A 15,762-nucleotide genomic window follows, 5' to 3' on the forward strand; every position below is an offset into this window, starting at 1 on the left:
GATGTCAGCCTCCAGGGGGCACACAATATGCTTTGGCTTCACTTTAGCGGAGCCCTTATATCGTCCATCTTCATGTACAGTCTAAAGATACAGTAGACCCTGAATCCGCTTGAACCAAATCCTCACGATCGTTGTCCTCAAGCTTTCTACAAACACTGATACTAGCCAGTCGCCATGGAGTCAAACATACATACGTTGAATAGCTTTGAGCTGTTTGTATTTCTGCGTATTTTAGAGGAGCACCATCATTATGTGCATCACATTTAGTGACTGTAAGGCTGTGGGTTGCACGTTGATTCTGAACCCAACTCCCTCACAGGTTCTTCGATGACGGACACTGCAACATCCGCTGCCAGACAGGGCGCTACTCCATGGGGAGGCAGTGCTACCTCTGTCACCACTCCTGCCACGAGTGTAACGACGAGGGACCAGACAACTGCACCAGATGCGACAGAGGTACACTGGCAATCAAATGAAAATAATATATATTTTGGTATTCATTTGCTCATAGTTTAAAACCAAATTGCCTTAAGCCATGCAGGAGTTCCAAAACCTTTCAGGCCCCAGACCCCCAAAATAACCAAAAGGTGCCAGAGAGCCCCAGAGGATATTGGTTTGAGCTAGTGTGCGAAAAAAATCAAAATCAAAATCTTTAATGTATCCTTCGGTGCAATAGATTAACTTGCGGTTACTTGCCTGGATTTATCTTAATTTCTTTAAATCTTTTGTAACGATTATGTCCAGGGGGACCAGACCACTAGTTCAGGAACCACTGCAACAAGCTAAAGCGACACCAGCTAGGGCAGATAAATCATTTATACTTTCTTATGTGTTCCCTCAGTATAAAGCCTGCATGCTCTGAGCTGGCACAGGTAGCTTCTTGCTTTTTGCAGAGGAGGGCTGGTGTTTTCCTTTAAAAACTCATCTATCAGGCTCTGACTGGGATGTAAGGGAAATCGTGCTTCTTCATAGCATCACATGGATCAAGCTAAGGCTCATTTGTGCCAGACTGCACCAATCAGTCCTCTAAAGGTAAATTAATCTAATTAAAGCAGTTATTCAGCCAGGACCTGCTGACAGATGTGTGTAAGGAGGCAATCAACCATTTGTTTGTTGTTTACTTGTTGTTTCCTCCCTCTGATGATCGAAAAATCAAACCTGATGGTACGTTTAACAATCTAAGGATCGGCCGTTCCAAAGACCATTAAAAAAAGAAAAAGAAAAGAAACCTTGATCATTGTTCATCCATATAAAAAAACAACGTGAGAAATCCCGGATGTCATTAGAGGCTCACAGCTGAAGAAATATCAGCCTAAAGGTGGTAGTAGCAACTGTGTTTATCACGGCGTCACAGACTGTGTTATGGCTGTCAGAACGAATGTATTTACACTAGGGAGATTCTGTTACACACATGCACACACTCGCACACACACACACACACGTTCCCCCACTCTCAATTAGCCAGCAAGTTTGTCAGACTGTGTTTGCAAATGTGGTTCCATTTAATTGCAGGTCTGTCTGAGGTTCAATGAGACATAACAAAAATAACATGAAGAGATCCTCCATCTGTCTCTCCCCGTGTCATTTCTCTCTCAAAACAAACACACACACAGGCACAGACACACACACACACTGACACATGCTGAGCAGATAATCTTTGAGACTGACCTCAGAGAGTTTTTACACCCCTGCTGTCTGTGGAGAGCGAAAAAGTGAAAGAGCTGCAGAAGTGAGTATAACCGTGAACAAGGATTGTGAAGAAGAGGTGGCTAATACAAATATGAAACAGATACACACAAGCCCAGACCTGCATGAAATCCCAGGCACACAAGGTTTTGTTCGATTTCTAGGGAAGCAAATAATCTAACAAGCAATTGAATACCTAATTGTTCAATTAAACTGTATTTTGTTTAAATTTCCAATAGGTTTAGTCATGTCCAATATCAAAAACCTTTTAGGGCTTAAAGACTGAAAATTCAAGTGTTTCAATGTTGTTGCTCAGATTCAAGTTAAATAAAAAATTCAAGTCAAGTTTAAAAACTCAAACTTGAGGATTAGCAGTTGAGTCTGAAATAAATTGATAAATCACTAACGAAAGTGAAACGAAATCCTGTATCTGCATCAAAATGTAACTTGCTCTTATTGGACCCATTCCACATCCTTCCTCCAAGTTCTGTGCTAGTCTGATATTTAATCTTCCTTACAGACAGACAAACAAACAAACAAACAAACAAACAAACAAACGGACAGAGATGAAAACATAACCTCCTCGTTGAAGGTAAATTAATCTATGATCCAAGAAAGACAAGTTTACTTGAGTGACATGGAGAAAGAAAAGCTCAGACCTGCAGTCAATGCTTCATCACTCGATAATCATATATATTGAATCACAGACAAACCAACAAGGCTGTTCCCCCAAATATTTTTTTTGTGCATCAGAGTTTTGACCGTTGATATATTTTCCTTGTATCTTCCAGATAAGTTTGGTGAGACCAGGTACTTCTTTCAGGGTCAGTGTCGGGATGTCTGTCCAGAGGGCTTCTTCCACTCTGTATGGAAAGAGTGTGAGCCCTGTCCTGAAGACTGCCTCATCTGCACTGCAGTAAACCACTGCCTCCACTGCAGCCCAGGACACAAGCCCAGGAACGGCCTGTGCGTCCCGCTGGAGTGCAGCGCAGGTGAGAGAAATAAATGGAATATCTCCATTTACCACCTGAATAATGGTGCACAGTAAAAACATAAGCATCAAGTAGAAGATCACATGCAGTCCACTTCAATTCATTCAAGCCACATAGCTTAACCAACAAAACAATGCAGATCAACATCTGTTCTTCAAAACTTATACAATTTAAATTAAATTAAATTCCTGGATCTGCCCTTTTGTCCTGTGCCAAAATTGAACATGTTCTTGGAAAATCACTCATGGTTTTTAGTATAATCCTGCTGACAAACCAACCAACCTGCAAACAAACAGACGTGCAGGGGTGAAAACATAACCTCCTTGAAGAAGGTAATAAGACAATTCATTAGAGAGTAGAGCGGGTCGACCTCGACCGGGTTCGATCCCTGATACCTTTCAGTCTGTGAGTTATGGATTATGGAGAAAGTCCTGCTCATAGATAAACTGCATGAATGAGGGTGAACGGCAAAACTGAACTGTGAAGCATTCTGAGTGGGTATCAAGACTAAAGAGTGTTAATATACATATCCATATCCAAACAGACAACTTACAATTTGAATTCATGAAGAAGTTTGACGTTTTTTTTTGTAATAGCTGCTTCTCAGCCCCACTGTCACACAGCTGGCCTGAATATGGCAAACGTCACCTAAGGGAACACACATGTAGCACACTGACCTCATTTTACAGCTAGTATTAAAATTCAAACGCTCTCAGAAATTATGCCAACACGCAGGGCTCCGAGCCACAGCTTTAAAGAACTCTCATCACACGCTAACCAAAGAGCTGGAAACTGTTCTGTGGCTCTGGCTTCACTAAACTAGTCCACTAGCTTTTTTTTATTATTTCAGTGTCAGGTGTGAAAAATGTTGGAAAGTTCAGGAAGTTTCATTTATAAAACTCAGAGATTCAGATCATTTTATTAGTGTGACTTTGTCATGCAAGAATCTTCATACTATAAGAAGAAGGAAGACAATATCGCACAGAATGAAAATAAAGATAATATCTATATTTATATAGCACCTGCATAATAAAAACTATAGTAAGGTCAAATCAGGGAATACAATATGATAAAAGTATGTTTCAAGCTCTGATTTAAAGGAAGATACTGACATCAATTTGAATTGTATTCATTATTATTCAAAATGTATGAGACAACCTGCTAAATGTCGGCATATGTGTTGTGCAAGGCGTGCATGGATATATCATCGTTCATGGTCAAAATGACAATGCCCATCAAAGAAGGAGTGAGAAAAAAGCTGTAACGGTTTTAGATGTTTGTTTTTTAATGTTTGAGATAAGAGAGGTGCGACTTCACTGAATGTGAGACCCAGAGTGACGATGTATGTGAGGATTTAAACTTGTGTGAGTGGGAGGATGAGACCAAATTCTTATCACATGTGGTCGTCAGGTCTCAACAGGCCCGACAGACACAGGCCTGAACCCTGGAGCAGGTAAAACTGATGTCGTGGACAGAGGTGGGATTTAACCCGCTTTGCTAATAATTTGATTTAATTTAAATATCACGTACATACGCGACACACACGTGTCACATGTTCATTTCTCGAACAAAAAAGAGGATCTGGCTCATCTCAAAGGTCAAAGGTCAAAAATCAAGGTCATAGTGTCTGAGATGTTTAGTGTTGTGAACGCAACAACGCAGGAAACAATCAAAGAAAGTTTTTTTTTTTTTAATTTGGTTAAAATATTCACTTATGAACTGAAATTTTGAGATATAGGATAAAATTCACTGTGACCTCAATGAAAAAGGTTTTTCCCCTTGTGAACATGTTATCTGAAGAACATTTAGAGAGAACCATTTCAAAATTGGCACAAATGTTAATTTAGACTCTCGGATGACCTGATTAGATATCAGTGGTCAGAGTTGTATTAGGCCTGAAACTGCACTGTTTGGTAGAGGCATACAGCCTCACTCATCCGAGTTTGTGTATTCTTTAATGTTCTCTTCTCTTCCTTGTGTCTTATTTATTTTTCATTCCACTCTTGCATCCTTTGTCTTCATCAGGTGAAGTTGCAGACGACGAGGACTGTCTCCACTGTGACGAGGGCTGTAAACAATGTGAACGCAGTGAGTAGATGTCTTTTTCTCACCTCTCGCTTTCTCTCTTCCTCTTCCACCTTCTTCATGGAGCAAATTGCAGCAGCAGCTACTGTTAATATACTGCACCACACGTGTGTGTGTGTGCTTGTGTGTGTGTTTACTCCAACGTAGACCATGTTAGACCTAAACTTCACTGTATTTGCTTTATTGTTTGGAATACATCTAAGATTTTTCACATTTCCCAGGAGTGATGTTGATTCTCCTAGACTGTATTTATCTGACAAAGCGCTCGAAAACTCCAAACTTCTATACGATGTTTTGAGAGAGATTTTTTTTTTTTCCTCAGCACCATGAAATGTTAGAACGATGAATGGTGGCAGGGTCCAAATTCAGGGTCTGTCTCCTTCTGGAGAATAGATAGGTTGGCTTTGAGAGGATCCACCCGCAGGAGCCTTTGTTTCTCAGGGATGGAAGGACACATTTGTTGGCCACATTTGAAGGAGCCGCAATCGGTCTTCAAATTTAGCCTCTGATGGATCCGGCCCCTGAATCGAGACATAGCTTGTACATAAAGATAAACGACATGATGGCTCCCCGAAAAGGCAATCGCGCCCTGACGGGTGGCTGCAGTACACCCAGCCTCCTTCATGTTTGCAGATGGGACATGGACCAAACTTAAATGTTAAATATATTTTCTAGAAATGTTATAATGGTTAATTGATTCTATTTATATAGCTATTTTCCAGTCTTATCAACCCCTCAGAGTGCATTCACGCACGGATTCATACAGCGCCACTATGCCTCACGCTTTTTTCATCACAAACCATTCATACGCTGTCAGCACAGCTGTCAGGGGCAATTTGGTTCAGTATCTTGCCCCAGGACACTTGGGAATGCAAACTGAATGTGCCAGGGTTCAAACCATCAACCATCTGCTTGGTGGATGACCCTCTTTATCTCCGCAGCCACCATTTCATCTCAGGCTGTTTTTTTCTGATGTATCTGCTAAATTTTCCCAGTAAGTTGGGTTTTAATCAGTTATTGGATTCTTTAAAAACATGTTGAAACGTCATGATTGATAGCTGAGACTGACTCGTGGTTGATGCAGCACCTGTATTGGTGGAACCTCATTACGGCGGCTCCTTCCCCCATTTGCCACTGCACAGACCCTGGCTTCAAATGACATCATTGGTGCAAGATGGCAGCTTTCCTATCTCGGATATTTTGTCTTCATTTCTGCGAGGAAGCAGAGACGTGTCGTCCGTCTTTATGTGCAGTCAATGGTTCAAACTTAGACTTGAAGTCGTCCCTCATTCTCATTCTTCGCGCCACTTCACCTCACCCTGTCAGTAAAAGTCATAAAGACAAGAGCATATCCGTCTGCCAGAGATGATTACCGACATACCATGGAAAGTTGTTGTTGTGCTAAACTAGTCTGAGGTGGAGATGGGCTGCTATTAAGTCATTACGAATTCTGGGTGGAATATCGTTCTTCGCTCTCAGCCTCACCGCAACCTCCCTGTCAGCCACCAGCTCTCAGTAATCACAACTCTGCAGGCTGAACAATTAGAGTCGGGAGATGATTGGCCCTTTGACGCGATGCTACGGGCAAAAGTGAAGATGAGGCAGAGCGTGCGGTGTCTGAGACTGGCATCTGATATGTGGGCGTGCATGCTTACACTATGCGTCACCCTGCTCTTCTAATGCAAGGAAAGCACGTCAGACATTTACAGTAACAAGGATCTCTCTGGAATGTGAGGTTGTTTTGATGGGTCGTCATTGTTCTGTTGGGTAATTTGGAACTAAGTCTTAAATCAAAGTTAAGATATAAATTAGATTCAAGACATTTGATGTGACTTTAACTATCGTTTTAAATTTGTGAAAACACTGAACAGGCTGGTTACTAGTTTTAAAATGGCAACTACACCCTCTCCGGCTATTCATTATATGTTGTTTATCCTTTGAGGGTTGTGGTGGCTGGAGCCGATCCCAGCTGACGTGGCCCAGGAGGGGTACACCCTGGACAGGTCGCCAGTGTTTTTTTTTTTTAAGTTGGACTCAGCAGTTAGTAGAAGAACTTTGTAAGTGATTGTGTGTTATAGTGTGAGATCCATCAAAGAGCTCTCCAGTCTGACCGTGTGTGAGAAGATGCAGCAGCCTGTCAGTCGTGTCTCGTCATCAGAGGCTTTTAAACCTCTGTGCGTACTTTACACATTAATCATGGACTAGAGCTTTGAATAATATCATATAATTTATCATATTAGACTTTGTTACTGTACATAAGTATATTTTTCATGAATCTATAATTAATTTACTTTTCACTCTCACTCCACTACATACATTATATAAAATGTGCTTTCTACTCCACTAAAATGTCACATGTTTACACTGATCATATAGATTTCTCTAAGTACTCAATATTGAAAGGTGATCGGTTCCACTGATCCAATCAGGGCGGACAGGTAACTTCACAATCTTCCTCCTACTGCAGCAGCATCACTGGTGTAGAAGAGACACCTGAAATGCTCGAGGGAATAGGATACGTTTGACAAGTTTATTTACTTTTAACACTTGCAAAAGCAAGTACTAACTTACTTTCACTCTCGTAAAAAAGTTAATGTCGTACTTTTACTTTTACTTGAGTACATTTTTGTCTTTTTATTCGTACTTACCTCAGTAAACGGTTTAAGTTCTTCCTCTACGACTGCTTTTCTGTCCCTGACCGGAGCTCTGTAGAACATATGTCGCTTCACTATATTCTCACATCTGTTTCAGAAATCACTTCTTGATAAACACACTGCATCAGCGTTTCCCACTCAAGTGACGGTTTGAGGCGGAAATCCATCCCCCTGTGATGTCTATATACACCAGCTCCTTTTTATTTAACTGGAAATAAGCGTGAATCACTTTGATGGGATTGCATGTATGTGCATGTGCATCAGGTATATAGGTGCTAATGTAACGTATAGCTTGTGAGTGCCTGTAAATGTGTGAGCGCTTGCACATTCCACAAGTGCATACCTCAGGATGTGTATGCCAGCTTGAATTCTGTTGAGCCCCTCTCCCCTCCATTCCCTGGCTCGTACAGTTAATATTTATGCGGGCGCTATTTTCTGTCTTCACTTCAGACACAGCCTGGAGGCATGATTTCCGGCTCCTGGCTCCCTCTTCTCCCTTGTTCTATACCTCAGTCCCTCCCACCTTCTTCTGCCTCCCAGTCCCTCTCTGTATGAGTAATTGCTTTCACAGGTAGTGGCTTGTTGACTGCATTGAAGTGCAAACCGTTGCAGTGTTAAGTTGTGGGTGCTGTAAGGAGACAGAGAGGAATGGGGTGTGGGGGTCGACAGAGGTTGTTCTGGAGAGGATGAAAGTCCCCGGGGAAAGTCTGCAGAAGGGGCTTTTTTAGAAGTTATTTCCACCTCCTTCTCCCTTTTCTATCTCTCCTTTGCCTCTCTCCTCCCTCTCTGTCTCTCTCCCTCTGTTTCCTGTCGAAACCCTCTCTCATGCTCTCTGTCCTGTTTTGACATGGTTGAACTAAGGGATCCTCTGGAACCAGTTGGATTGACTGCAGGAATAAATTTCTAAAAAAAATTCTAGAAATTCTAAAAAGACTTTTTTTCTCACACACACGTACACCTGGGGCAAAAAATCTAATCGATTTTTACATATTGTAACCTGTCACTCACATGATGCAGATTTTTTGTAAACACACCTGCAGTACAAGCTGACAACACAGGTAAACACACACACACACACACACACACACACACACACACACACATGCATACAATATACCGCAGCTATGACTCTTTAAAAACCAGAGAATAATTGTGGATGTGAACCGAAATAACCACAGAGGTTCATTGATTTCCACGTTTGGGTTCGATTTGTTTGCCAGTTCACTGGTCCCAGTTGTTGATGATTAATCCGAGTGTGCCCTTCACCTCTGCACTGAACTGGACACAGTTATTATGTGTTGTCAGAGCGCCTCCTGCTGGTGAAGCTGGGTTTGGAGCATCACTGTGTTGCCTTTGGGCGCGTCGAGAAAAATAAACTGGGGTATAGAGTAAAATGGGATTATGTATCATTATTATCCTTGTGATGCTCTTTCACTTGGATGCACTAAAAACCCTACAGCATCGTATTTGAATCTGATTCAAACAGATGCTGGAACAACATCTGATCTAGTAGATTCTCCTTTTCTTGTCTTTCTTTGAGATTTTTAAACACCTTGTGCATTTAATCCAGTTTTCAAAACATGCCTGATCTGAACTTGGCTTCTGATCTTTACAACAGAGGATTCAGGAGAGCAGGAGACTGTTTGCCTCAAATGTGAAGATGACTACTACAAGTAAGTCTCTTTGGTTGAGAATTTCACCATGTTACACATATTTATTGGTCCTAATACTCACAAACTGTCCGTACGTCTGTCAGATTAAACACAGACTGCCATCAGTCTTGTCCAGATGGGACCTACAGCTCAGACAAGGACATGGTGTGTACTCCCTGTGAGGACAAACGATGTGTGATCTGCGACCAGTCCCAGTGCTACTGGTGCGAGGGAGGACACTACGTCGCTGGTAAAGTTTGATCCATTTGTAATTTTGGGTGGAGTTATGGTTTAACTACTGGGTGACTCATCATCCTTCACATTCGGTAACAGGGTGGCTCTGTTGTTTTAATGTCACTGTTGTTTTCAGGCTCGTCCACTATTTCACTGATCTGCAACTTATTTTCACATTAAATATTTTAATTGAGTAAAAAAATGTCATTGTAAAACTCCCTGATCTGTTAGCTCCCTTCATGGCAATTTTTTTTTGGGCCCTGAGTTGCTCCACATCCCACAAGTCCTACATCCGACCCAAATACAGCCTGGAATGATGGCACTAGGGCCACAAGTAAGCCGTAGCAATACCACATGTCAACCAAATGTGCCAAAAATGGCCTGAATTTGATTTTGGAGTTATTTGGGCCATATTCACCATTTTTCCACATGGGCCACTTTAGCCTTTCATCCAGTTTACTCAATACCTAGAGCACAGCATATTTGCCAAAAAAGGCCCACATTTGTTTTGGGATGTTCTTACAAGTGGGCCACTATAGGCTTACATCCATTTTGTCCAAGGCCAGAAGTGTTGCATGATTGTCTAAAGTGGCCCCGATCTGTGTGATCACAAACATCCAAGTATGAGTTTCAACCCCAAAAAAGTCTTCTATTAAAATAATGATATGTTTAAGGGCAAATGGATGAATTGTGTCGGTCTGTCCAGATGGAGAATGTGTGGATCACTGTAAGGACGGTTTCTTTGTGGATGAGGAGAGCCGGGAATGTGAGCCGTGCCACCGCACCTGTCCTACCTGCGGAGGGCCACAATACGACGACTGTGACTCCTGCCAGGAAGGATTCATGCTGGACAATGGGGAGTGTTTGGAGGGAAGTAAGACGGCCACCTGCTCCGAGAGACACTTCAGAAATAGTAGGAGATATTTTGATCTACCCTCTGATTCCACACACGTCTGTCTGTCCTCATGGGGAACGCGTATCTCAAGAACCATTCATTTTATCGACTTCACCCTTGGCATGTGTGTTCTTTGGTGCAATTTGGACGTACGATGTGTTCAATATTAATAAGGATAAGTGTATATTATTGTTAACAGACTTCTGAAATAGCCAACACACAATGTATTAGAAAATAAGAGCAGTTAGGTAAAAGCTAATTCAGTTTCATCTTTTAAAAAACCTTGACTACAAGATCTTCATTGCAGATAAACCAGGTAGAATGAACACAAACTTTTCTAACTTCACTGTTTATAAAAGCTCTGTACACCGCGTCCAGCACACAAACAATCAAAAGGGACAGTACACTCCAGGTATTTTGCAAGGTGTTCAATTTCTCGTCTTTTAGTCTGTTGTCCTTTTGAAATAGATGTGATGTTATTACGTTTTTATCACAGGGAAGTTTTTTCTTGCGTGTGCAAAATATAGTGTGTGTGTGGGGGGGGGGGGGGGGGGGTAATGGATGTAACAAGGAACACATGGTAGAATCTCACAGCTCATGAACTTTCAGTAAGTGGTTTGTTGTCCTTTGTGTCATCAGGTCACGGTGAGTGTGAGCAGTGCCACTCCTCCTGTAAGACTTGCTCTGCTGCAGGGAAGGAGGAATGCAGGAGCTGCTCCTCAGGTAAAGCCTCTTCTGTCTCTGTCTTAGATCGGAGGGAGACTCAAGGAAGCTGTTGGCTCTTGACAAATTTGGTGCCCATCTTTTTCACCAGTGATGTAATCTCCTCTTATGTCTTCAGGTTCATTTCTGACTGCTCGACAAACCTGCACATCTCACTGCCCAGCAGGCACGTTTTCCAACGAGGAGACCAGCCTGTGCGAGGACTGCTCAGAGGGCTGTGTCATGTGCCAGGACTCACAGCAATGCCAGCGCTGTCGGAGTGGGCTCTACCTGCAAGATGGATCGTGTGTTGTGGAGTGTCAAAGGTCGTGTTTTATCTCTTGGTTGCACGTGAGGAGGCACCGCCCTAAGACGTCAGACACTCATCCTTTACCCTCACTACCTTTTTTCCAGAGGGTTCCCCCAAGGTGGTGAATGCCGGCCGTGCGCCCCAGAGTGTGCGTCCTGCCGTGGCAATTCTTCCCACTGTCTGAGTTGTGAGGGTCACTACTTCCTGCTGGACGGTTCCTGCAGGTCAAGCTGTCCAAAGGGGTTTTACACCACAGACGCAGAGTGCCGTCACTGCCCAGCTCACTGCAACGAGTGCAATCAGGACGGCCTCTGTAACAGTAAGTGCACAGGGTCGAGCAGGGTTAATGATGGAAAGTTTAATGATGGTCTCACTGAGTGCTAAATAAAAATGTTTTCACTGAAGCCATGTAGATCTTTATGACTGAAATGCAGTGTAAACACTACATCTTATTGTAGGTGGATAATATTCTGGACTCTCCACTCTATTTGGTTCTGGTTCAAAATGTATCTTGATATCCCTTTGTAACTCATAACTGCTTATACCTCACTATTATCATAGCTCCATATTGGTAGCTGTTTCATTATCTGGATTCTCTCCAAATCGGATCATAGATATTCGAACTCTACCTATGGCTCCATAAAGATCTCTGAAAAATGTCTTAGAAAATACACAGAATCGTTGAAAAACGTACGACCTCTCAGTTCTAAAGAAAGTGATTTTGTTGTTCCTGTATCTCCCCTCTACTCCAAAAGTTTAGGAGTTCTTCTCGGCCCAAACCTACCTGTCAATATCCTGCAATGAAAACAACCTACTCAAACAAAAAAATCTCAAAATGATAAATTATTATATATATATCATTTTAATGCATCACGCTATAGAGTTCAAAAGTGGATAAGAAGAATAATCATGAGAATAATATGTATGTGTAAGTGTAACATCAGTGTAGTAGAATGATAAGAAGAACAGGTGTGACGAACAGGAAGTGAGTAATGACCCAGGGAAAGAGGAAGAAATTCAAAAAGCGGTGAAATATAAAAATGCATCCAGGCTTTAATGTTGGAAACCACAGCCTGACATGTAACTGGTTTGCATGAGAGAAAACGTGCACATTGGAATAATAAATGTTTATCCCTGGCTTTTCTCATCTTGCCTTATCTTTAAACCCCTCTCTCCCAGAGTGTGACCAGTACTACTTCCTGCTCGAGGCCAAGTGTGTGGACGATTGTCCTGACGGCTACTTTGCCAGTGAGACGCAGCAGGACTGTGTGCGCTGCCATGCTGAATGCGCCTCGTGCGACGGACCGGGTTCGGACGACTGCGATGCGTGTCGCAACCCGAGAGCTGTCCGTTACAAAGGAGAGTGTCTGGCCAAGTGTGTCAGCAGCACTTATTATGATAAGTCCACGAATGAATGCAGAGGTAAGGAAGCCGGGAACTTCTCTGCCCTTTCCCAGGATTCCAGTGGGCTGAGTCTCACGGTGGTTTTGTTTTTTGTCATTGTCTCAGATTGTGACCGGTCCTGTTTGACCTGCTCAGGCCATGAGCCCTCGTCCTGCCTCAGCTGTGGCAGCGACAGACGCACAGATGCCAGTGGACACTGTGTGTGGTTCCACCAGTGCTCTCTGGTTTCATACATGGACCAGAATGGGGAGTGTCAACAGTGTCACAAAGTCTGTCATCGCTGTTCTGGCCCGAGCAAAGACGACTGCCTCAACTGCAAAGAGCCAAACTTCCTATTGAGTAAGTAACCAAACGGAATCGGAGTAGTTTTCTCCTCTTTCTTTTTCTCCATAATAAACCAAAACATTTACTCGAAGCTATTTATTCATCTATTCGTCCATTTATTTTGCTTGTTTATTCTTTTATTTGTACCTCAGGTTGTTGGGCCTGTTGATAAGGTTGTCGTAATTTCGGTATTGGTATTGTTTAGTGTGATTTTGGTGTTGTTTTTTGTTTCGTTTGTTCTTTGGTGAGTTATAATAACAATCTGTAGTTAATGATACAAACAATCAAATGCACCCAAAAAATGAAACTTCACTCATTATCTACTCCCCACTTTGTTGACGGAGGGGGTGGTGGGTGAATTGTTCCACAAAACACTGTTGGAGTTTCAGGGGCAAACAATGCAATTGATGTAAATGGTGACCACTTCTTTTAACTATACAGAAAAAATACACAATTCTGCTCCTGTAGCACATCCAAGTGTCTGTAAGCTCTAACATTTAAATTTGACTCGAAATGGCGTAATTTACACCGTGTTCTTATCCTTAATGACCTCTGATATCCTCTGGACCCGCGTTCGCACGTTGTTAAAAGAAGTGGTGACCATTTTATCATGATTCAAACACTTCACCCACCCCATCCATAATGAGTGAAATTTCATTTTTGGGAGAACCATCCCTTTAAATGTTGTGCAAACTTCTCCTTCAGTGTTTTGACGTTGTGTCCATCAGACAGCACGTGTGTGCAGCAGTGTCCCGTGGGTTACTATGCCGAGGACAAGGATGAGCGTGTGTGCGAGCGCTGCCACTTCAGCTGTGAGTCGTGTGTTGGCCGCCATAGTGTGGAGTGTCGCACCTGCAAGCCTGGATTCTTCAGGCAGGGAAGCAGCTGCGTGGAAACCTGCTCTGAAAGGTAAGCACAGGGAGGCGGGACCAGGGCCGGGTCTAGACAGGCATGTATGAGGGGGCAGCCACAAATCTTGAGGGGGCATTGTGCCTAACCCTAACCCTAACCCTATTTAGTTTGAGGGGGCACAACATTTATTTGAGGGGGCCAGGCCCCCTCTTGCCCCTGCCTAGACCCGGCCCTGGGCCGCGGGACTCTGATCAAGGCCACAAGTCAAAAACACATTGGCCTGACGACAAAGTTGTCCTGGACCCCGGAGGTGTTTGGGGTTACTTGATTTGTACCCGTATGTAGATTTGGTTTGCAGTCCAGGAAAGACACATTCGTTAGACTGACAACTTACAGACTGCACAGACAAGACATGATAAAATGCATTAAAACATAACAATAAAAAGTTATGGATACTGAAGTTTTCTAAGCTATGACACAAGACAGAGAGACACAGCTCATTGAAAGTACGATGGAACAAGAAACATGATTTTGTCAATGTGGAAAAACGGCAGATTCCTTTATTAACAGTGGTTTCCTTTTCCACCCAGTTTGCTTCACAGTTCAGTTTTGAGTCAATAATGGCCCTGAGGTGTTTCTAATATAGATGTAGAGATAGGTGTGAGTAAGTGTGGCTGGAGAAGGTTCTCCTCCTCTATGCACCTTGGAAGTTGCTTTTACAGTTACTCACAAACTGAACAGGTATCCGCTCTCCTTTTCAGTCACTTTGGCAACACAACCACGATGGTCTGCGAGCGCTGCGACCCCTCCTGTAGCCAGTGTTCGGGTCGTGGTAACAGGAACTGTCTGAGTTGTCGGCAGGACTACGTGTACCTGAGGCAGTGGGGACAATGCCTGCAGAGCTGCCCTCCAACCTACTACCAAGAGAAAAGGTCCAACCACTGTTACAAGTGTCACCCAACGTGCAAGAGCTGCAACGGTAACCAAAGGCTTTGTGTGATTTCTTATGAGTTCATGGTTCAGTCACAGTTGTGAGCCCGGTGATAATATTGAACATTAAATCAAAACCACAGGACTAAGGGATAGAGATGTACGAAAGGTCCATGTTCGGACTCATAAAGGAGATTCTGGAATTAAATGAAATAAATACATATAACAGATATTTTTATCTCAATCATAAATCAAAAAGAAATCCCAAACAAACTTATCACACATAGAACTATTACATAGCTATAAATTAAGGCTTTCTCCTGATAATATTTTATATGTAAATATCATAGACCAATTTCATCTTTGTGCAAAATAGAGCTTCAGACAGTTCACAATAGGGTGGACAGTAGAAAACAAAGTGAAACTCATTTTCTACATCATTCACACAGCGCACTGGACAAATGCACATTTATTTCCTCTGAATTAATGTTATTAACACTGCAAGGGTCACGGTCACAGGTAAAATACGTTTGACAGTAAAACACATTTGACTTTAGGAACGTTAATATTTTCTTTATTACTGCTCTACATTATTATTTATTTAATGAATGAATAATTGTATCCTTTTTTAAATATAATGTCTTATTGATAAGCCCTTACAAAATAACCTATTATTTGTCTTATTTATCATATAAAGGTCATGGCACACGTCTGCTTTTGTTTTTGTCGTTGTTAACTATTTTGAAATTCAGGTTAAGTCTTGTGTTCTCATATGAAACTATTTCCTGACGTGTGATTCCTCTCCCATATCTCTTTTCCACCAGATGAGGGCGCTCTGGCCTGTCTGTCCTGTTATGACGGCTACACTTTCATGGGTGGAATCTGTGAATCCCAGTGTCTTATAGGCTTCTATGCTTCAAAGGTGACAGACAGCAATATTGCTTTTGTCTACATTCAACTAACCTTGCACATTTACCTAATGAAAAAAAAAAGATATTATAAGTATCCAACTTCAGCTGCGTTTGGAAAAGGCTGCACTGAG

At 42.4% G+C, this 15,762-nt stretch overlaps 1 protein-coding gene across 1 annotated transcript in view; it reads left to right on the forward strand.

Moving 5' to 3' along the window:
- pcsk5b (proprotein convertase subtilisin/kexin type 5b) overlaps positions 1 to 15,762 on the forward strand; it is a 75,253-nt gene that overhangs the window by 57,942 nt on the left and 1,549 nt on the right. Inside the window, exons 22-35 of the mRNA XM_053421826.1 lie at positions 320 to 456; positions 2,478 to 2,678; positions 4,704 to 4,766; positions 9,036 to 9,090; positions 9,174 to 9,319; positions 10,010 to 10,216; positions 10,838 to 10,921; positions 11,040 to 11,226; positions 11,315 to 11,529; positions 12,390 to 12,632; positions 12,720 to 12,953; positions 13,667 to 13,847; positions 14,552 to 14,769; positions 15,545 to 15,642. Coding sequence (XP_053277801.1) covers positions 320 to 456; positions 2,478 to 2,678; positions 4,704 to 4,766; positions 9,036 to 9,090; positions 9,174 to 9,319; positions 10,010 to 10,216; positions 10,838 to 10,921; positions 11,040 to 11,226; positions 11,315 to 11,529; positions 12,390 to 12,632; positions 12,720 to 12,953; positions 13,667 to 13,847; positions 14,552 to 14,769; positions 15,545 to 15,642 — 2,269 coding nt within the window. The remainder of the gene's footprint in view (positions 1 to 319; positions 457 to 2,477; positions 2,679 to 4,703; positions 4,767 to 9,035; positions 9,091 to 9,173; positions 9,320 to 10,009; positions 10,217 to 10,837; positions 10,922 to 11,039; positions 11,227 to 11,314; positions 11,530 to 12,389; positions 12,633 to 12,719; positions 12,954 to 13,666; positions 13,848 to 14,551; positions 14,770 to 15,544; positions 15,643 to 15,762) is intronic.

Source organism: Pleuronectes platessa, chromosome 4 (genome assembly GCF_947347685.1).
Source record: "Pleuronectes platessa chromosome 4, fPlePla1.1, whole genome shotgun sequence".
In the NCBI taxonomy this organism is placed as follows: Eukaryota; Metazoa; Chordata; class Actinopteri; order Pleuronectiformes; family Pleuronectidae; genus Pleuronectes; species Pleuronectes platessa.